This window comes from Staurois parvus, unplaced genomic scaffold (genome assembly GCF_062004578.1).
Source record: "Staurois parvus isolate SC_StPar_1 unplaced genomic scaffold, SC_StPar_1.0 ptg001723l, whole genome shotgun sequence".
NCBI lineage: Eukaryota > Metazoa > Chordata > Amphibia > Anura > Ranidae > Staurois > Staurois parvus.
Genome location: NW_028319519.1, coordinates 52,066 through 78,404, shown reverse-complemented (window position 1 = coordinate 78,404; position 26,339 = coordinate 52,066). Strand labels below are relative to the sequence as shown.

The 26,339-nt window shown below is 44.6% G+C and overlaps 1 protein-coding gene across 1 annotated transcript in view; it reads right to left on the bottom strand.

Moving 5' to 3' along the window:
• Window positions 1–8,754: 8,754 nt before the first annotated feature.
• The window catches only part of STT3A (STT3 oligosaccharyltransferase complex catalytic subunit A), a 48,125-nt gene continuing 30,540 nt past the window's right edge, over window positions 8,755–26,339 (bottom strand). The window contains exons 12-18 of the mRNA XM_089663580.1: window positions 25,133–25,288; window positions 22,908–23,096; window positions 20,517–20,633; window positions 17,936–18,038; window positions 15,030–15,218; window positions 13,156–13,271; window positions 8,755–9,025 (exon numbers count right to left, since the gene is read on the bottom strand). Coding sequence (XP_089519706.1) covers window positions 8,987–9,025; window positions 13,156–13,271; window positions 15,030–15,218; window positions 17,936–18,038; window positions 20,517–20,633; window positions 22,908–23,096; window positions 25,133–25,288 — 909 coding nt within the window. The 3' untranslated portion in view covers window positions 8,755–8,986. The remainder of the gene's footprint in view (window positions 9,026–13,155; window positions 13,272–15,029; window positions 15,219–17,935; window positions 18,039–20,516; window positions 20,634–22,907; window positions 23,097–25,132; window positions 25,289–26,339) is intronic.

Sequence of the window (26,339 nt, the reverse complement as noted above, 5' to 3'; positions counted from 1 at the left end):
TTTGGAGGCCAGATCCCCCTGCCACGATTTCAGCCAAATAGCCCTCCTTGCCGTGTTTATGAGCGCCGTAGATCTAGCAGAGAGTCTGATGGTCTCTGCTGATGCGTCCGCGATGAAGGCTACCGCTTTCTCCAGCACCGGAAGGGACTTCAGAATCTCTTCCCCCGGAGTGCCTTGTTCCAGATGCAAACGGAGCTGCCCCAACCACACATCCAGGGTTCTGGACACACAGGTCGTTGCCACTGCAGGTTTAAAATTCACTGCGGACGCTTCCCATGCCCTCTTCAGGAAGGCGTCCGCTTTCCGATCCATCGGGTCTTTTAGGGACCCACCGTCTTCAAAGGACAGATCCGTGTCCTTCGAGATCCTCGAGAGAGGGGCGTCTGGCTTTGGGCAAGTCTCCCAAACCGAGGCATCTTCCTCCTTAAAGGGGAAACGTCTCTTGAGGTTCTTGGGAAGGAAAGCCTTCTTCTCTGGCTCTTCCCATTCTCTCCTGATCGTGGACCATAGGGCAGGGTGTACTGGGAATGTACGGCTGCTTTTTGCCTGTAGCCCTGCGTACAGTTGGTCGTGGAGGGAGAGGTCCTGCTGTTCTTCCTCCAGATCCAGGGTCTCATAGATCACCTTTAACAGGTCCTCCGTGTCTTCCACCTGAAAAAGGAACCTGTCTGCCTTTGGGCCCTGAGCCTCAATCTCACCCTCCTCCGAGTCTGAGGTGTCCGACTGTTCGTCCTCCCAGTCCCTTACCGGCGCTACCAGCTTCCTCTTTTTCCCCCCTTGGGTGCCAGAAGTGCCCGGTTGGGGCTCATCCTGGGCCGGTCCCGGCTTCTGTTCTCTGAAGCTTTGAAATGTCTTGGACATCTCTTGTGTCATATTCTGTAGGAAGTCTTTAAAAAGAGATCCAGACTCCTTCTTGATGAGCTTGTCTATGCACCCCTGGCAGAGCTGCTTCCTCCAGGAGCTCGCCAGTTTCTTCCTACAAGTGGCACACTTCTTTTTCTGCTCACAAGGAGCTTCTTTCTCCCCTCTATCCTCCTCCTGTGGGCCCATCTGGGGACAAGGAGATACACGCGTTCATGCGTCTGTAACAGCAACGCCTCCCCCCCTGTGCCACTGTGCAAGCTCCAGCTGTGGGCCTGGGGGGGGGGGGGGAGAGGGGGGCTGTGTGTGCGTGGGGGGTACCCAATCATCCCGGGGAGGGGGGAGGGGGGGGGGGAGGAGGGGGGTAAAAACAAAAGGAAGTTTGCCAAACAAGGCCCTTACCTTACTGCAGGCCTCCCCCGCTCCTGACAGATCTGCCTCCATGCCGCCGCAGACTCTGCCTCGGTGCGACGGTTTTTCAGGGGCTGGTGGGCTCCGCCCCCCCCCTGCGATCCCCCCTCGCCGACCCCCCTCTCACGGCCGCCGGTGGAGAAGCGGCCGTGGCACGGGTTCCTTCCACGGCCCGCCGCCCATTTCCAAGATGGCGGCGGCCGTTCCCTGCTCCTGCGCCGGAAGTGACGACACCCGGCGCCCGGAAGTGACGCGATCGCAGCGTCCAGACCGCAGCCGAGCCTCCTGGCCATGCTGCCGGGATCCAGGAGCAGGTAAGACTTACCTGAACCCCCAGGGAAAGACACCAATGCCTCGGTCGGCGGAGCGGGCTCTACCCCCCTGGAGAGCCCCGCTGGGACCATCTGGGGCCGACGCCCCCACCCCACAACGGGCATCCCTGGTGAAACTGGCTGAAAGGTCCCCCCCCCCTCACAAGGCCCCTGCCTTGCTTGGAGGAAGGGGGGGGCCCCAGCCAGGGACCCTCTGTACTCCGCCAGAGAGCCCAGATAAAAAATAAAAAACGGGCGTAGCTCCTTCCTGGCCGGAGGAAACACTAAAACTGGGGGCCAATGGGAGAGAGGACGCCTATAAAGGGGAAAAAAAGGTGGAGCGGGTGTTTCCTGGGAGGAGCCCTATCTCTCAAGTGAGCTGTCCTAGAAGATGACTCGGGAAAATTTGACTTTACCTGTAAATTCAATTACTTGGAGTACAGTACAGGACTTAGCCATGACGTATTCATAGACCTTGAGTTAGGGGCTGGTGGTACCTGGTGACCAGACAGTGACAAAGCTGTAGAGGACATGTCTCCCCTATCTCACTCTGAGATCTCAGTTTTTTAAGTAAGCAATGTAGAGTAATTAAAGAATGGAAGGGATGGTGGCCTGTACTGTACTCCCAGCTATGGAATTTACAGGTAAGTCAGAATAGGGCCACAGAAAAGAATCATTTTCTTTAAAAGCAATGGGGGGGGGGCATGTTGTGGTGTCTGCTCTTAGGTAGGATGCTTACTTTTAAAGCTAAAGACTGTAGATAAACAGGTACAACTTATGTAGGAGGATTTGTTTCATCTCTGTGGTGTGTTACCTGAGGTCAGTCACTTCACTGGGTATAGGGAAGGCTTTACAACCACTTTAAAACAGGAATTGCAATATGTGTGAACCAAAAATCCCTGTGCCGCATGCAGAAGGGTTCATCAAGAATGTCTGAGTTTTGAAGATAACCCAAGAAATTAAAAAAAAGTCAGCTGGGATGAAGTTCCTCTAACCGCACACAATTTTCCCAATTTACGTTAGCACACCAGGATAAGGATCCTTGCATTGATGTGAAGGTTAGAGGAATCGGTAAGAGCTGCAGCAGTCCATTCCCCAGTTGATGACTTCTGAAGAACGTTCGGTGGCATGACTGGTACAAAATTTACTCTGGGCTTACATCCTGGCCTCCTTCACTACAGCGACATGAGCACTTCATAGAGGGGCAGGCACACCCTACAAAGTAATTTGGTTGTCTTGTTCAGATGAGATTGTTTGAATAACCAGCTGCAGAGACTGAAACTTTGTTGTCGATACATTATACTGTGTTGGGGGATCCATACAAATGGGAGAGAGGGTTGGAGAAATTATTGTAGAATTCCGGATCTGCCTTGGCCACCCTAAAAGCCAGAGGAAGGTTTAAACAGTCAGTCAGGCCATGCAGGGAAGGATGAGTGTGTCTCTGGAAAGAGCATCCCTTGACTCCCCCCCATAATGCTTCCCTTGCAGCTTGCTCTTCTGAGGCCGACACCAAGTTTGGCTGCATCAGAAACCTGATGGAGCCTTAACATCACCATCCTGGTCATGTGATAGTACTTGGGCCTAGCAATTCATTGCTAGACACTATCACTGGAGAGCAAAGCACATACTTCTCTATACCCGAGAGTGCTGGTATTCTTGCCAATAGCTGATAGAGATGAGCGAATTATTCAAAAATTCGATTCGGCTGATTCGCCGAATTTGAGGAAGAAATTCGATGCAAATTAATTCGCTACGAATTTAACTTATTAAAAGGGTTTCTAGGCTTCAGAGAGCCTTTAAATTAGTGCAGAACACTGTACCTTTAATTTAAATGCCCTTGGAGATGAGGAAGGACAAGGAGAAGGATGAGAAGGATGAGAAGAAGGAGAAGGAGAAGGATGAGAAGAAGGAGAAGGAGAAGGATGAGAAGAAGGAGAAGGAGAAGGATGAGAAGAAGGAGAAGGAGAAGGATGAGGAGAAGGAGAAGGAGAAGGATGAGAAGAAGGAGAAGAAGGATGAGAAGAAGGATGAGAAGGATGAGGAGAAGGAGAAGGATGAGGAGAAGGAGAAGGATGAGGAGAAGGAGAAGGATGAGGAGAAGGAGAAGGATGAGAAGAAGGAGAAGGATGAGAAGATGGAGAAGGATGAGAAGATGGAGAAGGATGAGAAGATGGAGAAGGAGAAGGATGAGAAGAAGGAGAAGGATGAGAAGAAGGAGAAGGATGAGAAGAAGGAGAAGGATGAGAAGAAGGAGAAGGATGAGAAGAAGGAGAAGGATGAGTAGAAGGAGAAGGATGAGAAGAAGGAGAAGGATGAGAAGAAGGAGAAGGAGAAGGATGAGAAGAAGGAGAAGGATGAGAAGAAGGAGAAGGATGAGAAGAAGGAGAAGGATGAGAAGATGGAGAAGGATGAGAAGATGGAGAAGGATGAGAAGATGGAGAAGGATGAGAAGAAGGAGAAGGATGAGAAGAAGGAGAAGGATGAGAAGAAGGAGAAGGATGAGAAGAAGGAGAAGGATGAGAAGAAGGAGAAGGATGAGAAGGAGAAGGAGAAGGATGAGAAGAAGGAGAAGGATGAGAAGAAGGAGAAGGATGAGAAGAAGGAGAAGGATGAGAAGAAGGAGAAGGAGAAGGATGAGAAGGAGAAGGAGAAGGATGAGAAGAGGAGAAGGATGAGAAGATGGAGAAGGATGAGAAGAAGGAGAAGGAGAAGGATGAGAAGAAGGAGAAGGATGAGAAGAAGGAGAAGGATGAGAAGAAGGAGAAGGATGAGAAGATGGAGAAGGATGAGAAGATGGAGAAGGATGAGAAGATGGAGAAGGATGAGAAGAAGGAGAAGGATGAGAAGAAGGAGAAGGATGAGAAGAAGGAGAAGGATGAGAAGAAGGAGAAGGATGAGAAGAAGGAGAAGGATGAGAAGAAGGAGAAGGATGAGAAGAAGGAGAAGGATGAGAAGAAGGAGAAGGAGAAGGATGAGAAGGAGAAGGAGAAGGATGAGAAGGAGAAGGAGAAGGATGAGAAGAGGAGAAGGATGAGAAGATGGAGAAGGATGAGAAGAAGGAGAAGGATGAGAAGAAGGATGAGAAGGATGAGAAGAAGGAGAAGGATGAGAAGAAGAAGAAGGATGAGAAGAAGAAGAAGGATGAGAAGAAGAAGAAGGATGAGAAGAAGAAGGATGAGAAGAAGGAGAAGGATGAGAAGAAGGAGAAGGATGAGAAGAAGGAGAAGGATGAGAAGAAGGAGAAGGATGAGAAGAAGGAGAAGGATGAGAAGAAGGAGAAGGATGAGAAGAAGGAGAAGGATGAGAAGAAGGAGAAGGATGAGAAGAAGGAGAAGGATGAGAAGAAGGAGAAGGATGAGAAGAAGGAGAAGGATGAGAAGGATGAGAAGAAGGAGAAGGATGAGAAGAAGGAGAAGGAGAAGGATGAGAAGATGGAGAAGGAGAAGGATGAGAAGAAGGAGTTTCAACCGCTGTATGGAGGGAATGTCACAGAACTGTCAGAAATAGCCTATTTCTGACAGTTCTGTGACATTCCCTCCATACAGCGGTTGAAACATTGTATCTATTTGTTTCCATAAATGGAAACAAATAGATACAATGTTTCAACCGCTGTATGGAGGGAATGTCACAGAACTGTCAGAAATAGCGGAGTTCTGCAGATACACTTAGCGGAGCTCTGCAGATACACTTTTTGCCGGCTTGGAATTCTTCTTATTTTCATCCTACTTCTTCTTCTTCATCCTCAGAAGAAGAAGAAGAGGATGAGGATGAAGAAGAAGAAGAAGAAGTAGGATGAAAATAAGAAGAATTCTAAGCCGGCAAAAAGTGTATCTGCAGAGCTCTTCTAAGTGTATCTGCAGAATAGAGGAGCTCTGCAGATACACTTTTTGCCGGCTTGGAATTCTTCTTATTTTCATCCTACTTCTTCTTCATCCTCATAAGAAGAAGAAGAGGATGAGGATGAAGAGGAAGAAGAAGAAGAAGTAGGATGAAAATAAGAAGAATTCCAAGCCGGCAAAAAGTGTATCTGCAGAGCTCCTCTATTCTGCAGATACACTTAGAGGAGCTCTGCAGATACACTTTTTGCCGGCTTGGAATTCTTCTTATTTTCATCCTACTTCTTCTTCATCCTCATCTTCTGAGGATGAGGATGAAGAAGAAGAAGAAGTAGGATGAAAATAAGAATAATTCCAAACCGGCAAAAAGTGTATCTGCAGAGTTCCTCTATTTCTGACAGTTCTCTGACTTTCACATTTACAGCGGTTGAAACATTGTATCTGTTTCCGAATAAAAACATCTGTATCCTAAATGGAAACAAATAGATACAATGTTTCAACCGCTGTACATGTGAAGGAACTGTCAGAGAACTGTCAGAAATAGCGGAGCTCTCTGCAGGGACACTTTTGCCGGCTGATCGGGAAAATCCGATTTGCGCACCCGAAGTAGGCTAATATTCGGATTCGACGCGAATCGAATTTTTCCTGAAATTTGAATCGAATTCTACTTCGCCTGGTTCGATTCGCACATCTCTAATAGCTGAGAAGCCAATAAAAAAAGTGGGAGCACAGCTACGGTTTCTGGGGGTTTCTTTCCTAAGGCTTCTTGCATGGACAAGGTGGTCTCTTTAACCCAAAATGTTTAAAAGCATCCCCTGTAGAGTGCATGGGCAATTTTTATAAGCACTGTATTGGTAACATTGGAAAGGTAATTTTCCAGGTAAGGCTGAACTCAACACTCAACCTTTCCTGTATTCTTCTATGGTCGAGCAATTATTGGTAATGACCTACCAGGCAAGGACATGGGTGCAAGCAGTGAAGATGAGGTTTCTCCACCGGACTGGTGGACTTCAGATCTATGAAAGGCAAGAATAAGTTGGATCCAGGAACAGCAGCTGCTCCTTGAAACCCGGCAGTGCCATCTGAGGTGTTGGAATGCACTACTGGGAGCCTTATCAAAAAAATGAACTGGGGTGGAGGCCCAGATAATGCTAGTTATGTGATAATCCAAAATGCACTTGAAATCAGTCCATCGTCCCAGACTTAGAACTTAAACTGTACAAAGAAATTTTGCCAAAACTGGTTTGTGAAATCCTTCAACCATTTTATAATCTAAAAGGCTCCAATTGCAAGTAGAAGTAGATCTGGGCAACCCAGGTGCAGTGTCAGTAGTATCGCCTTGCAGTCCGATGTACCAGTCACCTATGTCAATGACAGGCTGTGCGCTGCTTGGGCGGAGGCAATACATGAATAGGCTCAGGCTGGCCCATGAGCAAGATGATTCTCATATTATTTGGAGTGGTTTGTTTTGTTTCCTTCCAGAAGATATGGACAGTCTCCGAATCGTCCCAATATTTGTAGGCACTTTGTACATCAATATATTGCAACATTAATCTTTCACACTGCTCAACAGATCAGACTGAAGGAGATTTTAGACTGTAAGCTCTAACAATCAGGGCCCTCTGATCCCTCTTGTATTGTACCTGTCCCGTCTCCCTCCATTTTATAAAGAGGGATTAGAGGGCCCTGCGTGTTAAGAGCTTACAATCTAAAATCATCTTCTACCGATTGATTTGAGAATGCAGACCGCTCAGTAGAACGGAATCAACCCGATACATGACTTGTTACAGAAACTGCAGATTTGAGTGTCAGGAAGGAAATATTTAATTAAGAATGGTGTATTAAACAAAATGGCAAATGTCCACACTACAAGACATCAAGAATCAGAGCAAAACCTTAAAAAAAAAAACCAAAAAAGCAGGCTTTCAATCCAGCATTTAGAAACCTCCCCAAAAAAATTATATTGTCCAATTTACACATCTGGGCTTCTGGTTCATTGAGGAAGGCAGGAGACTCTGGGATACCTGCAAGAGCCTGGACAGCAAATCAAATTTTGTAAGAGGCTGGACAGCAAATCAAATTTCGTAAGAGGCTGGACAGCAAATCAAATTTCGTAAGAGGCTGGACAGCAAATCAAATTTCGTAAGAGGCTGGACAGCAAATCAAATTTCGTAAGAGGCTGGACAGCAAATCAAATTTCGTAAGAGGCTGGACAGCAAATCAAATTTCGTAAGAGGCTGGACAGCAAATCAAATTTCGTAAGAGGCTGGACAGCAAATCAAATTTCGTAAGAGGCTGGGCAGCAAATCAAATTTCGTAAGAGGCTGGGCAGCAAATCAAATTTCGTAAGAGGCTGGGCAGCAAATCAAATTTTGTAAGAGGCTGGGCAGCAAATCAAATTTCGTAAGAGGCTGGACACCAAATTAAATTTTTAATCCACCCAAGCCTTATATCAAATATCTCAGAATACCTCTCACCCTCACTGTGTTTGAAGGCGCAAGTAAACTTCAGTCTCCAATTTCATTAGAGGACTTGCCTACAATCGTACTCCCTGAACCATGCATTACCCAAATGTTATTATATCTAACTTGTGTCTGAGGTCTCGCAGTCTTACATGCCACTATTGACACCACAGCCAAGATTAAGACCTGGATTTAGCTGCCCCTGACCACACACCACTAGTTGCTCAAGCATGTTATTTTTATGGGGGCTCTAGCACAAATGTACTTTAAATCCCAACTGACCTCACACCCTTCTATCCGTTTATAATCCTGTACCCTCCTCTACCATGTCAAAATGCTGCTTTTGGCTCTCAGGCTGCAGTGCCCTGTACTGGCAGAGCTGAGTATAAGCCACACCCCTCAGTGCAAGCACCCGCAAGGCAGACGGAGAACATCTGACCAGGTCTGTTACATTACTAAGAGCGGCAGAATCTTACTCTGGTGCCTATTGAACTGCATAGACCACCCAGCACAGCTGCTGTAAGAGGAAAGTGGGGGGTAAATGAGAAAATGGTGGTCATTAAGGCAAAGTCCATCTAACTTCACATCCATTTATGTGACTTTAGAAAATAAAAGGAATGCATTGCAGCAGCATGTGTGTCTGAATATCATATTGATATAGATTATTCAGCAAATCCTACCTTGAAATCTGTCTATGTGATTAATCTGCCAATACCATTAAAAAAGGCCAAGGGGTTCAGATACATCAAAGTAACTACATGTAGGTTTCCAGAACCTAAACAAAGTGAGATTATGTAATATATCCCTTAAACCATGGGGGCCCTAGAAAAAAAAAATCAATTCTCCCAAGACAAAGAAAAAATGAAAACAGAATTTGTATCCCCAACTTTAATTGACCACCATAAAGTTTAAACCACAATTTCAACCATTTGGCAACACATTCATATTGGTAAAAAGCACTCTGCTCCGCATGGACAGCGAGCGGTGCACCACCGCGGCCAATCAAGTTCCATTCTTCCTGTCAATAGAAACAGTATAAAAAAAAAATTCTGGTTCACAGGCAAGGGCTCTTTCAGTGCTGTTTGTGTTAAAGCTGAAGGCAACGTTATGTCCGTGATAATCCGCGGTTATCCAGATCTTTCACCTGTTGGTGAGAATTTCAGAACTTGTCAGATTTTAGAATTATATTGAATAAGCATTTTATAATATTCACTGAAATGTTCTCTGAGGTGCACAGGAGGGTGTCTGCGGACACTACAGCTTAATATCAGTACAGTATGACAGTAGAATAAAACTGCATTGACCACAAATAGATTCTCCCTCTAGCTCAGTGTGGCAGAATCAAAGAAAAGATCTGGATGCTACAACAGTTCCTCCTTCAGATACATTGACGTGAATCTACGCTTTGGCCACGCGTGGCATATCAACAGGTTCACATAAAGCAGAGCTTCACTCCAAACTGACATTTTGCTGCAGTCTAATCCCCATCTGCTGTTCTATGAATGGAGGAAGTGATGCTTCCTGGGGTATGCAACATTGATATCGCAGGCTGCAGGAGACTAAAACACCATTTTTGCCTAGGTGAGAATAGAAGGAGGGGGTGGAGGCAAAACTGAAAAAGGTAAATTGAAAAAAAAAATATATATATATATATATACAGGGTGCAGCAACATAACTTCCTTTTTTCAAAACGCAATAAAACCCATTTTATGAATCAGAATTGTCTTTAATAATGTAGGTACATATCTAAAGGTTCTGTTTTACACAGTTTTGAAAATCATATCAGGTAGGTGACGCCCCCCATTGTCCATACACTGAATAAGCCGATTTCTGGCGTTTTTCATGACCCTTACCAGCATAGCAGCGGGTATGTTGGCAATTTCTGCGCGGATGTTGGCCTTCAGGTCTTGTAGGGTCCTTGGACGGTTTACATAAATGCGGGATTTCAAAAAACCCCACAAAAAAAAGTCGCAAGGGGCCAAATCGGGGGGAGCGGGCTGGCCACTCCAAATCGCCCCTTATTGAGATGAGGCGCTCCGGGAAGTGTTCCCTTAAAACAGCCATTGATGCTCTTGAAGTGTGAGCCGTTGCTCCGTCCTGTTGGAACCAAATGTCCCCTAAGTCCAATTCATCAAGTTGTGGAAAAACAAATTCCTCCAACATGTTCCCATACCGGTCTGAATTCACTTATTCAGTGTATGGACAATGGGGGGCGTCACCTACCTGATATGATTTTCAAAACTGTGTAAAACAGAACTTTAGATATGGACCTACATTATTAAAGACAATAAAAACAATTCTGATTCATAAAATGGGTTTTATTGCGTTTTGAAAAAAGGAAGTTATGTTGCTGCACTATATATATATATATAAATATGAACTTTAATTTAATTTAATTTTTTACATTTTTTCCCTTTTTCAGTTTGCCCCCCCATCTGCTTTTCTTGCTGTAGGCAAGAATGGCATTTTGTCACTTGCAGCCTCCTCGAATATCATCCTCACATATCCCAGGCAGCATTACTTCCCCCATTTATAGAATATGTACACAAGGGTGGTCCCAGATCTCTCACATGTGCAGGCAGAGATCTGTCGCTGTGTCCATATTGTTCTATCTATGAACAGAAGAAAGTAATGCCTCCCTGGATAAGGGATATCGCTACAGCAGGAGGAATAGCTAAACAGACATGGCGCCAGATAACATCAATGGGATGGGGGTGGGCACTTGCTGACAACCAGAAAAGAAAGATGGCGGTGTGGGACAGAATCTGGCATAAGAGAATGGCACCCACAAAGAGGACAATGCTGGATCTGTTGGGCTTGTAAGTATGTTATTCAAGCAAGACAGCACCGAAAAGTGATTATGGAAGACTACAAAAATTTTTAGTGTGGGGGATGGACTCTCCTTTGCCTTGTTCAGCTGTACGTACGTACGCACGCATGCACACAATGCTCTCCAGCTGTTCTGTTCAGGTACCGGGTAACAGTGGTACTTCCAGTTTTGAGAAACATGCCTCCCAGGTTTTTAAGGATTGGCCGTACCTACCTATTGTGACAGCGCTGGTGCTCGAGGTCGTCTTTTCAGGCACCCAGGGCTGTCACATAGATAAGGGTTCCCAGCCCGCATACACAAACACTGCCTTTCTTGTTTCCTTTGGCCGCAGCAATGGAATCAAAGAGAAGGTAACAGTACAGTACTGGAGGGTGAATATTAGGTGAACCTGCTGGTTTGTAGGGACATGGGCAACACACAGGTTAAAGTGGTTCTAAAGGCTCAAGTTTTTTTTTACTTTTAAAAAAAAAAATCTTCGTTGTGCAGCAAACCCCACCCCCCTTAATATTTACCTGCGCCCCCTCTCGATCCAGCGATGGCCACAAGAGCCTCAGCTCTCTAGGGACTCTTACTCCTGATTGGCTATGACAGTAGCGGGAGCTCGGGAGTGCGTCTGCTTGGGTGCCCCCAGAGCAAGCTGCTTGACCTGGGGGCACTCAGCAGGAAGGAGGGGCCAGGAGCGCTGGCAGGGGACCTGAGAAGAGGAGGATCGGGGCAGCTCTGTACAAAACCATTACATAGAGCAGGTAAGTAGAACATGTTTGTTATTTTGGTTTAAAAAAAACAAGATATACTGCTACAGGGTGGCACAGGTGTGCAAAATCATGTATATATACGTGATTTTGCATTTCTGGGTAGGGGGCCCGTGTGCCCTACCCTCACCGCCATTTGTGGCAGCAGCCGACAGTCACCGGGTCCCCGCCAGTGATTACTCGCCGGTGCCCGGTGATTGCCAAGCATCAACGACAGGGGGAAGAACTGTTAGCAAACAACAAACACAGCACACAGTTAACCCTTTGATCACCCAACATGTTAACCCCTTCCTGCTCAGTGCCATTAGTACAATGTCATTGCTTTTTATTAGCACTGATCACTGTATTGGTGTCACTGGGGATGAATGACTGTTGCAGTCCCGCTATAAGTTGCTGATCGCTGCTATTAGTGTGTGTGTATATATTTATAAAATCGCCATAACTTTCATGTAAACCAATTAATTTACACATATTGAGATTTTTTTTTTTTTAAGCAAAGACATGTCGCAGAATACATTTTGGCCTAAATTTATGACAATTTAATTTTTACATTTTTTTATTGCACACGTTTAATAGCAAAAAGTCACAAATATTGTTTTTTTTTTTCTCAAAATTGTCGGTCTTGTTTTTTGGTGCCAGTGGGAGGCACAGTGCCCCATCACTGGTGTCAGTGATGGAGGCACAGTGCCCCATCACTGGTGTCAGTGATGGAGGCACAGTGCCCCATCACTGGTGTCAGTGATGGAGGCACAGTGCCCCATCACTGGTGTCAGTGATGGAGGCACAGTGCCCCATCACTGGTGTCAGTGATGGAGGCACAGTGCCCCATCACTGGTGTCAGTGATGGAGGCACAGTGCCCCATCACTGGTGTCAGTGATGGAGGCACAGTGCCCCATCACTGGTGTCAGTGATGGAGGCACAGTGCCCCATCACTGGTGTCAGTGATGGAGGCACAGTGCCCCATCACTGGTGTCAGTGATGGAGGCACAGTGCCCCATCACTGGTGTCAGTGATGGAGGCACAGTGCCCCATCACTGGTGTCAGTGGGAGGCACAGTGCCCCATCACTGGTGTCAGTGATGGAGGCACAGTGCCCCATCACTGGTGTCAGTGGGAGGCACAGTGCCCCATCACTGGTGTCAGTGGGAGGCACAGTGCCCCATCACTGGTGTCAGTGGGAGGCACAGTGCCCCATCACTGGTGTCAGTGGGAGGCACAGTGCCCCATCACTGGTGTCAGTGGGAGGCACAGTGCCCCATCACTGGTGTCAGTGGGAGGCACAGTGCCCCATCACTGGTGTCAGTGGGAGGCACAGTGCCCCATCACTGGTGTCAGTGGGAGGCACAGTGCCCCATCACTGGTGTCAGTGGGAGGCACAGTGCCCCATCACTGGTGTCAGTGGGAGGCACAGTGCCCCATCACTGGTGTCAGTGGGAGGCACAGTGCCCCATCACTGGTGTCAGTGGGAGGAATAGGGCCTTGCATCAGTGGGAGAAAAAGTGCCCCAAGCACCAGATAAAAGCAAGCAAAGGGCTGTGTCCGGCCCCCGGGCTACAGTTTGGAGACCACTGATGTAGAGGAACATGCAATCCTTTGGCACTTGTAGTATGGCCTAAGGTTTACAAACCACAAGGACCACTTAACACTTCTAGTTTAAAGATAATGGGAGAATTTGAGGATAAAAACACATACTTTGTATATCCTAACAAGCCAGTGCTCAGTGGTGTAGGCTTCCTCCAAAACATCGAGCTCAAAGTCTTTGTTTCCAATCTCAGCATTTCTCACCCGATCATATCCTGGAGGTCTCTCTGTAGTTTAAAGAATAAAAACAAAAATTGGAGAATATGGCGTTTGGAATAATGCAAACTTTATCGTCACATTCAATTTATAATATGTAGGCTTCATCCAATGCAAAAAAGGGTAGATTACTAGCAAATATAACTACACATCCACAGTCCGTAATGACTGATACACAGGGGTTAGACAAATGAAACATGACATGATTTGCAGGTGTGAAAGGGACAACATGTTTTGCATTGAAAGCGGAAGTGAGGTAACATTCTTTTGTTTCTGCTGTGTGATGAGACACCTAGCTAACAGGTGCGAAACCTCACTTGTGTCATTCACTGCATGCGCTGCTAGTAGTATGGAGTCATGTCAGAGCTTACTGAACGTCAAAGAGGGCAAATTGTTGGTGCTGCTTAGCTGGTGCCTCTGTGTCTGAAGTTGTCAATTTGCTGTGTCACAAGGTACAGCATCAAAGGTTATGACGACATATACAGTTTCCAGAAAAAGGTCATCTAATGAGCATAGGTGTGGTCACATGGTCAACTGACCGAAAGAGACAAAAGGACATTGTGCAGGATTGTGACACGGAATAAGAAAACAACTGCTGCAAAAGTGACTGCAGAGCTCAATCTCAGTCCTGTGAAGACTGAGATTGAGCTCTGCAGTCACTTTTGCAGCAGTTGTTTTCTTATTCCGGGTCACAATCCTGCGCAATGTCCTTTTGTTTCTTTCGGTCAGTTGACCATGTTTATGCTTAGATAGCGTTTTCCTGGAAAGTGTATATACCGCCAGAACCTCTGATACTGTACCTGGCGACTTGGCAAAAAATTTGGCAACTTCCGTCACAGAGGCACCAGCTAAGCGGCACCAACAATTTACCCTCTTTGAAGCTCAGTAAGCTCCGACATGACTCCGTATTACTAGCAGTGCATGCAATGAGTGAGGAAAGTGAGGCTTCCCACCTGCTAGCTAGGTGTCGCATCACACAGCGGAAGCAAAAGAATGTTACATCACTTCCACTTTTAGGGCAGCACAGTGGTTAAATGGGCAGCACTCCCGCCTGGCAGTACTGGGGTCGTTGGTTCGAATCCCAACCACGGCACCAACTGCCTGGAGTTTGCATGTTCTCCCTGTGCCTGTGTGGGTTTTCTCCGGGTACTCCGGTTTCCTCCCACACTCCAAAGACATGCTGGGAGGTTAATTGGCTCCTGTCTAAATTGGCCCTAGTTTGTGTATATGTGTATGTGTGAGTTAGGGACCTTAGATTGTACGCCCCTTGAGGGTTAGGGACCTTAGATTGTACGCCCCTTGAGGGTTAGGGACCTTAGATTGTACGCCCCTTGAGGGTTAGGGACCTTAGATTGTACGCCCCTTGAGGGTTAGGGACCTTAGATTGTACACCCCTTGAGGGTTAGGGACCTTAGATTGTACGCCCCTTGAGGGTTAGGGACCTTAGATTGTACACCCCTTGAGGGTTAGGGACCTTAGATTGTACCCCCCTTGAGGGTTAGGGACCTTAGATTGTACCCCCCTTGAGGGTTAGGGACTGATGTGAACGTACAATATATATGTAAAGCGCTGCAGAAATTGACGGCGCTATATAAGTACCTGAAATAATACCACGAAACATGTTGTCACTTTCACACCTGCAAATCATGTTGTGTTTCCATTCTTTGGTCTAACCCTTGTATATATTATCACCATTAAAGCCAAATGACCTGACAGAAAGATGACGCTATTATACCAATGGAGAAGGAAAGCGTATGGAGGACACTCACTGGCTTCTGTGTAGACTTGGCCAAAGCGATAATAGCACATCTTGTACATAAGGCAATTAAGAAGAACTGGGGAGCCTTCCCGGTCCACGCGGAACTCCCCTGTCGGTGTGTAGTAATCATGTTCTTTAATGTGTCTTCCCGTGTCTGTGCTGCCACCGATTCTCACCATCCACAAAAATTTGTTGATATCTGAAAGTAAAAAACACATTGATGAAGTCAACTCATCTCAAGGCCAACACAAAACTAAAAATAATGGCGGGGTAGACGAACCCCCTCCACAACTCTTCCCACTGCAAGCTACAAAAACTTAGATACAAGCTGTAGCTACAAACAATCTAAAAAAAAAAAAGAAAAGAAAAAAAAAAAGCCACCCTTCCAACCCAAAATAAATAATTATATATATATATATATATATATATATATATATATATATATATATATAGAGCCACCAAGATGTTGCATTATGATTTCTTAACTCAACGCCGGCCATATATGCAAATGCATGGGGGTGCCATATATATATATATATATAAAATATATGGGCAGCACAGTGGCTAAATGGTTAGCACTTCCGCCTGGAAGTACTCAGGTCGTCGGTTCGAATCACAACCACGGCATCACCTGCCTGGAGTTTGCTTGTTCTCCCTGTGCCTTCGTGGGTTTCCTCTGGGTATTACGGTTTCCTCCCACACTCCAAAGACATGCTGGTAGGTTAATTGGCTCCTGTCTAAATTGGCCCTAGTATGTATGAATGTGAGTTAGGGACTGATGTGAATGTACAATATATATATGTAAAGTGCTGCATAAATTGACGGCGCTATACAAGTACATGAAAACACACACACGGCTGCCATGGTTTTCTGCTTGGTGCCCCCAAGCACTGTGACTGTGCAGTCGCTGTTGACAATCATGAGTCGGTAAGATGGGTTCCCCATCACATGATCACTGAATCAGTCAGGAAGCCTATGCATTACCAACGTATAAGAGGCCAACCCCCCTGGCTGGAAGGGTTTAAAAGTGGTCGTTAAGGCAGGTGGTCTTTTACACCTTACTGCCTTCTATGCATCGAGGTCAAAATCCTTCTATATGCAGCTTGCCTCATAGCCTACCTAAATACATACCGTGGCCCGATCTTGATCCAGCGATGTGCACGAGAGCCCACACTCTCTTGGCTCTTTTGCTCCTCTTTGGCTCAGATACAGCAACAGAAGCCATGGGCTCCTGCTGCTGTCAATCAGAGCCAGTGACAATGAGCAGGGGCGAGTCCTGCTCTGTGTATCTTACGGACACACAAAGCAGGGCTTAGGAGTGAGTATGCACAAGTGCCTCCAGAGCAAGCAACTTGCTCAGGGGACACTCAGCAAGTGGGTGGAGCCAGGAGAACCAGCAGAGAACCCAGAAGAGGGTGAAAAACCATTACACAGAGCAGGTATGGCATGTTTCTTATTTTAATAAAAAGAAATATGAAGCTTTACAATCATGTTAACCAATTCAATACCGGGCAATTTTACACCTTCCTGCCCAGGCCATTTTTCAGGTTTCAGCGCTCTCACACTTTGAATGACAATTGCGCGTTCATACAACATTGTACCCAAACTAAAATGTTATAATTTTCTTCACACAACTAGAGCTTTCTTTTGGTGGTATTTAATCAGCGCTGGGGTTTTTATTTTTTGCTAAATTAACAAAAAAAGACCAAAAATTTTGAAAAAAAACACGTTTTTCTTCGTTTCTGTTATAAAAAAGTTTGCAAATAAATAATTGTTCTTCATAAATTTAGGCCGAGATGTATTCTGCTCCATGTCTTTGGTGAAAATAACCCAAATTAGGATGTATTATTTAGTTTGTAGGAAAGTTATAGAGTTCACAAACTATGGGATAGATCTGAATATTGATCAATCCTGAAGTACTGACGGCCAATCTAATTTCTTGAGGTCCAAGAATGTCAGGACAGTACAGATATCCCCCAAATGTCAGAACAGTACAGATATCCCCCAAATGTCAGAACAGTACAGACATCCCCCAAATGTCAGAACAGTACAGACATCCCCCAAATGTCAGAACAGTACAGATATCCCCCAAATGTCAGGACAGTACAGATATCCCCCAAACGTCAGGACAGTACAGATATCCCCCAAACGTCAGAACAGTACAGATATCCCCCAAACGTCAGAACAGTACAGATATCCCCCAAATGTCAGGACAGTACAGATATCCCCCAAACGTCAGGACAGTACAGATATCCCCCAAACGTCAGAACAGTACAGATATCCCCCAAACGTCAGAACAGTACAGATATCCCCCAAATGTCAGGACAGTACAGATATCCCCCAAATGTCAGAACAGTACAGATATCCCCCAAATGTCAGGACAGTACAGATATCCCCCAAACGTCAGAACAGTACAGATATCCCCCAAACGTCAGGACAGTACAGACATCCCCCAAATGTCAGAACAGTACAGATATTCCCAAATGACCCCTTTTTGCAGAGTAGACAGTCCGACGTACTTCATAAGAGGAATGGCGAGTTTTTTGAAGTTGTATTTTTTTTGTCATAATTTTTTCGGAAAAATTAAAAAAATTATTTACTATTTTTTTTTTTTACATACTGTCACCAGTGCAGTACAGCCTCATCATATAACTGGCATGGCGGTGAACAGGGACACTGACTGGTGACAGTATGAAAAAAAAAATATATATATTTTTTTTTTATTTTTAATTTATTACTTTTTTTAAGATTTTTTTTTTTCATATTTTACTATGACTAAAGTAGTACAATGTTACCATAGTAACATTGTACTACTTTGAGGAAGTGATCAGTATTTTTTTGGGGGAAGTGATGCATTTTTGCCGCCGCCAAATGGCTATAGGCCGGGTGGCTAATGGTTAAAGACTTATTTCTCACCATCTGAAGAATATCCGGTAAGGCCTCCAAATATAACAAGGACATAACTGACATCCAGCTCCCTCATAATCTCATAGGCTTTTTCTTCTGTGGATGCCATTGCCTGCAGGACAGAAAGCATACAAGTAGTTACACAAGCAACAGGCACCAACCAGCCAAATCTAAACATGCAAATCCCTATCGACATTCAAAATAATTTCCAGTACTTGCATGTGTTATAGTGGATCTAATGGCTGAGTGTTTTTCACCTGACTGCATCACTGTCTTAAGATAAACACACCCCACTAACCATTTTCCTGCCCCCGTCCCCCTCTAAATACTTACCTGAGCCTGTCAGCAATCCAGTGCTGTGTCCAGCTGCAGTTTTCTCTCCTCTCTCTTCCTTTTCTCAGACTTGGGCAGCAGCAGAAGCCATTGGCTCCTGCTGCTGTCAATCAAATGGTGTAAGGTGAGATGGGGGCAGGGTCACATCGTCTGTGTCAAAGGAGAGCAGGGTGGCTCAGGAGCGAGTCTGCAGGTATGCCCCAATAGATAGTAGCTTGCTATGGGTGGCACACAAAGAGAGGGAACCTGCAGCACCGGCGGGGGACTCCAGAAGGGGAAGTTTGAGGTTGCTCTATGCAAAGCCATTACACAGAGCAGGTAAGTATCACATGGTTGTTATTTTAATAAAACAAAGTTGAGGCTTTACAATCTCTTTAACTAGTGCATGGCTGCCATAGGGACCCTAAAAGAGAATGTCACACAGTGGCTAAATGGTTAGCACTTCCGCCTGGCAGTACTCGGGTCATTGGTTTGAATTCCAGCCACGGCACCACCTGCCTGGAGTTTGCATGTTCTCCCTGTGCCTGCGTGGGTTTCCTCTGGGTACTCCGGTTTCCTGCCACACTCCAAAGACATGCTGGTAGGTTAATTGCCTTCTGTCTAAATTGTCCCTAGTATGTGTATGTATGAATCTGAGTTAGGGACCTTAGATTGTACACCCCTTGAGGGTTAGGGACTGATGTGAATGTACAATATATATGTAAAGTGCTGCGTAAATTGATAGCGCTATACAAGTACCTGAAATAAATAAATGTCACATGGCAAACATTGGGGTGTGGTGGAAGTAGCCATTTCAAGTCTTTCAATCAATACCTATTTTGGGGCACTTAAGCCAAACCTATTATATGAAGCCATGTGTCTCTGGAACTAGTACATAACACCATGAGATTGATTTACTAAAACTGGAAAGTGTGAGATCTAGTGGTGGCCAATCAGCTTCTAACTTCAGTTTCTTCAATTAAGCTTTGACCAAAAAAACAAAACAAAACAGAAAAAAAAACACCATACCTGGGAGCGGATTGGTTTCTAGGCAGAGCTGCACCAGATTTTGCATTCTCTAGTTTTAGTAAATCAACCCATGTGCCTCTCTGCCAGTCTGTGTGACATTTGGCGATGTCAGTACTGAGCTGTGCACTGCTGTGCTTGCTGGAGAGGAAACTGTACCCAAGGACCTCTAATGCAAGGATCTCCTTGCTTTTACTTCATCTATTAACTTCCCTGGCAGCCTAATTATGTTAATATTTTTTAAAGTCAAAGCAGTACATTGTTTTGCATGGAAATTAGTTGTTTTATATTGTAGGCCTGTAATTCTCAGGAATAACTCACTTAAATCTGTCCAAACGAGAGTCTAGTAAACATCCCGGGTATGATAAAGTATGAAACCCGAAATCATAAATTATAAAAAATATAATAATAAATGCAATTCAATAATATAATCAAACCAAAAACACTGAAATTTGAAATAAAGCGGCAAGTTGGCACATCGCTGAGCTCAGCCGCAGAATCGTTTTCAGTGTCTGATGAGGAATTTCCCCCACAAATCATTATCGCTCAATTCTGCAAGTGGTTCTGATTTACTATCGCTGTTCTCTAGCCGGTCTAAAACTGATTTTGACCTAAAGGGATGCTTTTTGGACGCCATGGACGTTTCTCAGTTTCCAGGCAGAAAGAACAGTAAAAATGCAGGCAGGGCGCAGGACAAAGCACTCGGGACAAAATGTATGTGAAATGGTTTGATACAGGAATGGAATCCTAACAGATTACAATGTATTACGTGTATGTCATATTTTTACTTTTTTGACTCTCTCGCCGGTTCTGCCCCCCGGTGTCCCGACGCTCGTAGGGAAGGGAACCGGAAAGACGGATGCCAGCATCGACCGGAGGACATGGCTGGAGGACACAGCGGGAGGACATCGGGGATCACAGGAGAAGCGCTATAGAGTAATCCTCGGGGTTACTGCTTTTGGTACTGAAATTTAACCCCCGAGTCACACTTGGGATTACCACCAGGGAGGTTAAGAGGATCTGTGCTTTCTGATCCACTTCTGTTTCTTGAATATCACCACACTAGACAATCATAACACTTTAGTTTGTTCAATTAAGCTTTGACAATAAAACCTGGAAGCTGACTGGTTTCCATGCAGAGCTGCACCAGATTTTGCACTCTCCAGTTTTAGTAAATAAACCCCTATAACTGACAGCTTACCCACTTCCCATAAGAGACTAAACAGAGTCCATGTAAGCGCACATAACTCACCTGGCCCACTCTGGAAATGTGCGTGTTATTCCAAGTGTTATTGTCCACTAGAATTGTTCGATTGGCCATCGCTGTAATCTGGTACCCGTAATCCCACCATGACATGACTTTAGCATCCTGAAAAGACAAAGACAACACAGCAAATTAGCTATAAATTCAGTGATTGCCAAAGCCATAGGTGTTGATTTACTAAAGGAGTAGAGAGATTGTACACCTTACAAAGTGAATGATAGCAAATACGCATTCACTTTGAATACCCAACAAAGCAGGAAGGGCATAAAAACCAGGATTTTTTTTTTTTGTTTCTTTAACCCCTAAAACAGTCAGTCATACTCAGTTGGATGTAGCATTGGCCCGATGCTGTAGCTGTTCCCCCACTGCCTCCCAGAACGAGAAAAGAGCGATCAAACACATTGTTTAGTTCTCTGTCTTCAGTGAGCTGCTGATTGTCAGTCACTGGCTCTCTGCACAGCCCCCTCCAGCACTCAATGTAGCGCCAGGCTGTGGAGGGGGTGGGGGAGCCTGCTGCAGGTCAGGCTTCTTGGTGGATACGGACAACATTGTAGGGATCTTTGCAGAGCCTGGACCGTCTCCGTGACGTCAGCCGACAGTGGGCTTTAGCCCACGGTTGGCTCAAAGCAGGTCACAGGGGTGCACAACTAAGAGCTTTGGCCCTACTTCTCCTTTAGGTGAAGAAAACTTTTTTTTTTTTTTTTTTAAACCAAATTGAACAATACCTTTTCCAAGTGTACAGTCACTTATGTTAGTAAAGCAAATAATGGTAAATAAGCCGAACTTGTGCTGTTTTAAAGAATTCTAGGCAGGCATTTTCTTTTGTACATGGTTACATTGGGCTAGCTTGGATCAATGTAGCTATGTATATACCATACCTGGCCGAAGCCCCTGGAAGCTGGAAATTGCTGAAGCAGACAACGCTAGCAGCACCGCTAGGAGTGGCCAGCCTGGTGCATGGAGAACAAAATACAGGTCGTCGTCTGCTCGGCATGCGCGTCCTTCAGAGAATAATTTGCATTTTCTGAATGAATGAAAAGCGCTCTCTGTTTGGACAAGGCAGAGAGGTGGAGCGGTGACATCAAAGCTTGCATTCATTAAAGCGGAGCTCCACCCAAAAGGGGAAGTTCTGCTTTAAGCCTTTGTCCCCCTGCTTCCCATTAAGGATTGGCACCTTTGGGGAGCGGGTACCCGAATTTGACAGGTACCCGCTCCCACTTCCGCTGTGATCGCCTAGGCGATCGGAAGTGGAACTTGTCCTCCCCCCTCCCTCCCCGTAGTAGTTTTCTGGGACACGTGACCGGTCCCAGAAGACGGGGCCATTCACTAAGCACAGTCACTAAGCACAGCGCTTCTCCTAGCATGCACAGTGGGCACAGGTAAGTGTCTGTATTTTAAAAAGTCAGCAGCTACAGTTTTTGTAAGCTGCTGACTTTTATTTTTTATTTTTGTTTTTTTCAGGTAGAACTCCGATTAAGGAGCATTGGTCAGGTATGGTATATCCAGCTTTGACCAATGTAACTGTTTAAAGATGAATTCCAGGTATTTGTAAAGGCTCAAATATTTTTTTACCTTCATACATTTATGCATGAAAATAAAAAACCTAGGTGCAGCTCCCCCTTAATACTTACCCGAGCTCCCCCTCGATCCAGCGATGTGCAAGAGAGCCTCTCCCAGGTCTCTTCCTCCTCATTGGCTGAGACAGCAGCGGTAGCCATTGGCTACTGTTAATCACAGCCAATGAGGAGATAGCGGGGACTGTGAATGGACATACAGAGCAGCTAGGGAGCTCCCATAGCAGGGAACTAGGCAGGGAGGACAGGCCTGGAGCACCCGTAGGGGACCCAAGAAGAGGAGGACTGGAGTTGCTCTGTGCAAAACGATTGAGAACAGGCAAGTATAACAAAAAAAAACAAACAATCTTTAATATCACTTTAAATACCCATTCATGCAAGGAAGTAAAAGCAGGATTATTAATAGCACATGATTGGTTCATTGAAGTGAACATAGTTTTATTTTATTTACGAAGCCCAACAAACCATGATTTTGCTAAGTGTAAAATCTTTTAGTAGCGTATTGTGCTCTTAGATTGTAAGCTCCCAGGATCAGGGCCCTCCTAACCCTCTTGTATTGTTGCTGTATTGTCTCCCATTATATTGTAAAGAGCTGAGCAAACTGTTGGCGCCATAAATCCTGTATATTTAATAATAATTGTGCTGACATATCCAACATATCATCTGTCACAACCTAATGCCAATAAAAGCTTAAAAAGGGAAAGTGTATTTTTTTCCCGCTGAATATTTTACAATGAGTGTTCAAACTCCCTTTCTTTTTCCACACCACAAAAGCATCAATCCATACCAGAGTACCACCCCTCACCTCTGGCGTGTTGTGTCGCAGCCAATAGTAGGCTTCTCTGAAATCGTCAAAGATAATCCGGCTCCCGTCCCCGCCACGTGCAGACAACACGATAGAAGGGGAAGAATACGCTTCGCTGGTGACCCAAGTGGAATGGAATGTGTAGGTGACCAGGAAGAAAGCCATGACCATGATCATACCACTGGCAACCTGTCAGTCAAAAAAAAAAAAGAAGAGGTCTGCATTAGAACACAGGAAGGAATCCAACCACCGATGAGAAATAAACAGAATGCTTGTGACAAGTGCTTTCAAATTGTGGAATAAACAGAACAGGAAAAATCAAAAATGTATTCCAAAGTAGCACAAAGTAGTCTAAGTGACATTTTATAATAAGGAATATTCTATTAATCTATTCTTACTTTTTTAATGAATAAGTCTAGTGTGATACAATTCAAGAAGCATTGTAAGTGGATCAGAAAGCACAGATCCCCTTAACAGATTAATCAAAAGCAGGGAGATCCTTGCACTAGAGGTCCTTGGAAACAGCTTCCTCTCCAGCAAGCAGCTCAGTACTGATATCACCAAATGTCATGCAAACTGGCAGTAAGAAGCACAATGCCTTAGAGGAGTTCACACTGCGGACACACAGCTATGGGCGTCTAGGCAAAGAAACTACACTGTTATATTTTTGGAGGAACTCAAGGCAAAAGGTCACTTTTTTCAGGGCACTGCTTAGACACAGTTATGTTTTCTGGATATTCCTATAAGATGAGAAATCTTTGAATTTTAAGTTCAGGTTCACTTTAACTTTTTGGCTGAGCAAAATACCACCCCACAAGGAGGATTGTATCATCAAGGGGACACACTTTAGGAAAACACCATGCTATACTATTATTCCCGGTTAAAAGAGAAGTATGGGGTTGTGGAAAAATAAAATATAAAATATGTACTCACCTAGGTGGATGCAGCATAGATCCGATGCTGCATCTGTCCCCCATCAGCTCTGCACTGAACTCGGAGCAGAGAGCTGTAACTGCCGGTTACCGGCTCTCTGCTCTGCCCTTCCAATGCTCACTGAAGTGGTGGGCTGTGGTGGGGACGGGAGCGGCTGGCTCAGTCTCCCAGTGGTGTCTACTGAGAGGCTGAGACAGCTGTTGGCTTGGGCTGTTAGGCAGATCCTGATTATATTGTCTGGATATTTCCAAGGTCTACACTTGCTCTGTGACATCAGCTGACGGTGTACTTTAACCCACCGTTGGCTGAAAACGGGTCACAGGAGTGCAGAATGAACTGTGAAAATAGCCTTGGCTATACTTCTACTTTAGTCACACCGCTGCAATTTAAAGTAGCGCAGTGGAGCTGTAAAAATGTGGAATAGACTGGTTGTGGCCAGCTCAGTGGATTGCTTTAAAAAAAGTCCTGGATTCTTTCTTAGATACACAGAATATAACCGGATATAACATTTATAGGTAAAGTTGATCCAGGGAATATCCGATTGCCTCTCGGGGGATCAGGAAGGAATTTTTTTCCCTGAAGCAGCAAATTGGATCATGCTTTGCTGGGGTTTTTTTTTTGCCTTCCTCTGGATCAACTGTGGGTGTAGGGTTATAACTTTTTTTTTTTTTTTTTTTAAATGGTTGAACTGGATGGACTTTTGTCTTTTTTCAGCCAGACTATGTAACTGATTTGTGTGCAATATTAGGTGCGATTTCTGAAGACTTTATTGCTACTTGTGAAAATGTTCAACGATTTCTTGCAATTTGCAGTGCAATTTATATTATATTTTATGTATGTGAAATTGCAACAAAACTGCAAAAAACGTAACGCAAGAACTACTGTAGAAATCGCACTGCAGCAAATTGCACATGTTAAGACACTGACATTCACATTTATTAGATGCGATTTCAATTCGCAAATCGCACTGGTATGACCGGGCACTTAAAGACGATAGCATGTATAGTCGGCGGCATTATCCTAACTTTTCTAGCACATACATTCCTAAAGCCACTTACAATGATAATATTACTGTGATTCTTATGTAAGCAGGTTAAAAAAAAAAATAAAAACCCAAGTGCACCAAACAACATATAGTTACAAAGATGCTGAGTACCTTCTGGCGTTTGCTCCCTACTGCAGTACTTATTAATTTGGAACCACTGACATTATTACAATAGAAGTTGCATATATATAATATTTCCAAGACACCTTTTAAAATATTGAATTAACCATATGTCAGAAAAACATACCTCATTCTTAATTGGATACGTTGAATCTTGTTGTTTTTTTGTTTTCTTATCAGGACGGCTTATATCAAGGTTCTTCATATACGTAGACAACACCTGAGATACCCCAATACCGGACAGAATACACATAACTGGGGCCAACACCAGCATCAGACGCACCTGTACGGAAAAGGGATCAATTTCAACGTATCCATTGATGTATAACATCAACAAGCCTCTAGCACTTGCCCCACAGAGGATTTACCCCCCTTCCTGACCAGGCCATTTTTTTGTGAGACGGTGCTGCTGTTATTTTAACTGACAATTGTGCAGTCATGCAACACTGCACCCAAATTTATGCCCTTTTCCCCCACAAATAGAGCTGTCTTTAGGTGGTATTTGATCGCTTCTGCGGTTTTTATTTTTTTTAACAAAAAAAAAAAAAAAACTGGCAATTTTGAGAAAATAAAAAAAAATGTTTGACTTTTTGCAATTAAAAATGTCCAATAAAAAAAAAAAAAAATCCCAATACGTGTAAATTGGTTTATATGAAAGTTATAGCAACTACAAATGGCGGTATATATACTGGAATTTTTTTTTTTTTTTTTACTAGTAATGGTGGCAATCAGCGACTTATAGAGGGACTGAGGCGGGCAATCTAACACTGGAGGGAACTGACTTGGTGTCACTCACATCCCCAGTGATAGCAATAAAGTGAGCAGTGCTAATAAAAAGCACTGTCAGTCACTGTACTAATGGCGCTGGGCAGGAAGGGGTTAACATCTGGGGTGATCAGAAGGCTAACTTTTTGCCGTGTTTTACACTGTAAGCACATTGCTTTGTATGGCTTTGCTATGCAGAGCCATACAAAGCAGTGTGTGCAGGAGCTGACAGGGGAGAGATCTGTATTGTTCAGCCCCCTACCTGAAAATGCAAAATCACACACACACACACACACACACACACACACACACACACACACACACACACACACACACACACACACACACACACACACACACACACACACACACACACACACACACACACACACACACACACACACACACACACACACACACACACACACACACACACACACACACACACACGATTTTGCGCAGCCCTGCAGCAGTACTTCTACTATAGGGCATGGGTTTGCTGGATATATTTTATAACCAGTATTTAAAAATACTGTTTGTTTTTTTTTTAATTTTCGGTCTTATTTTGT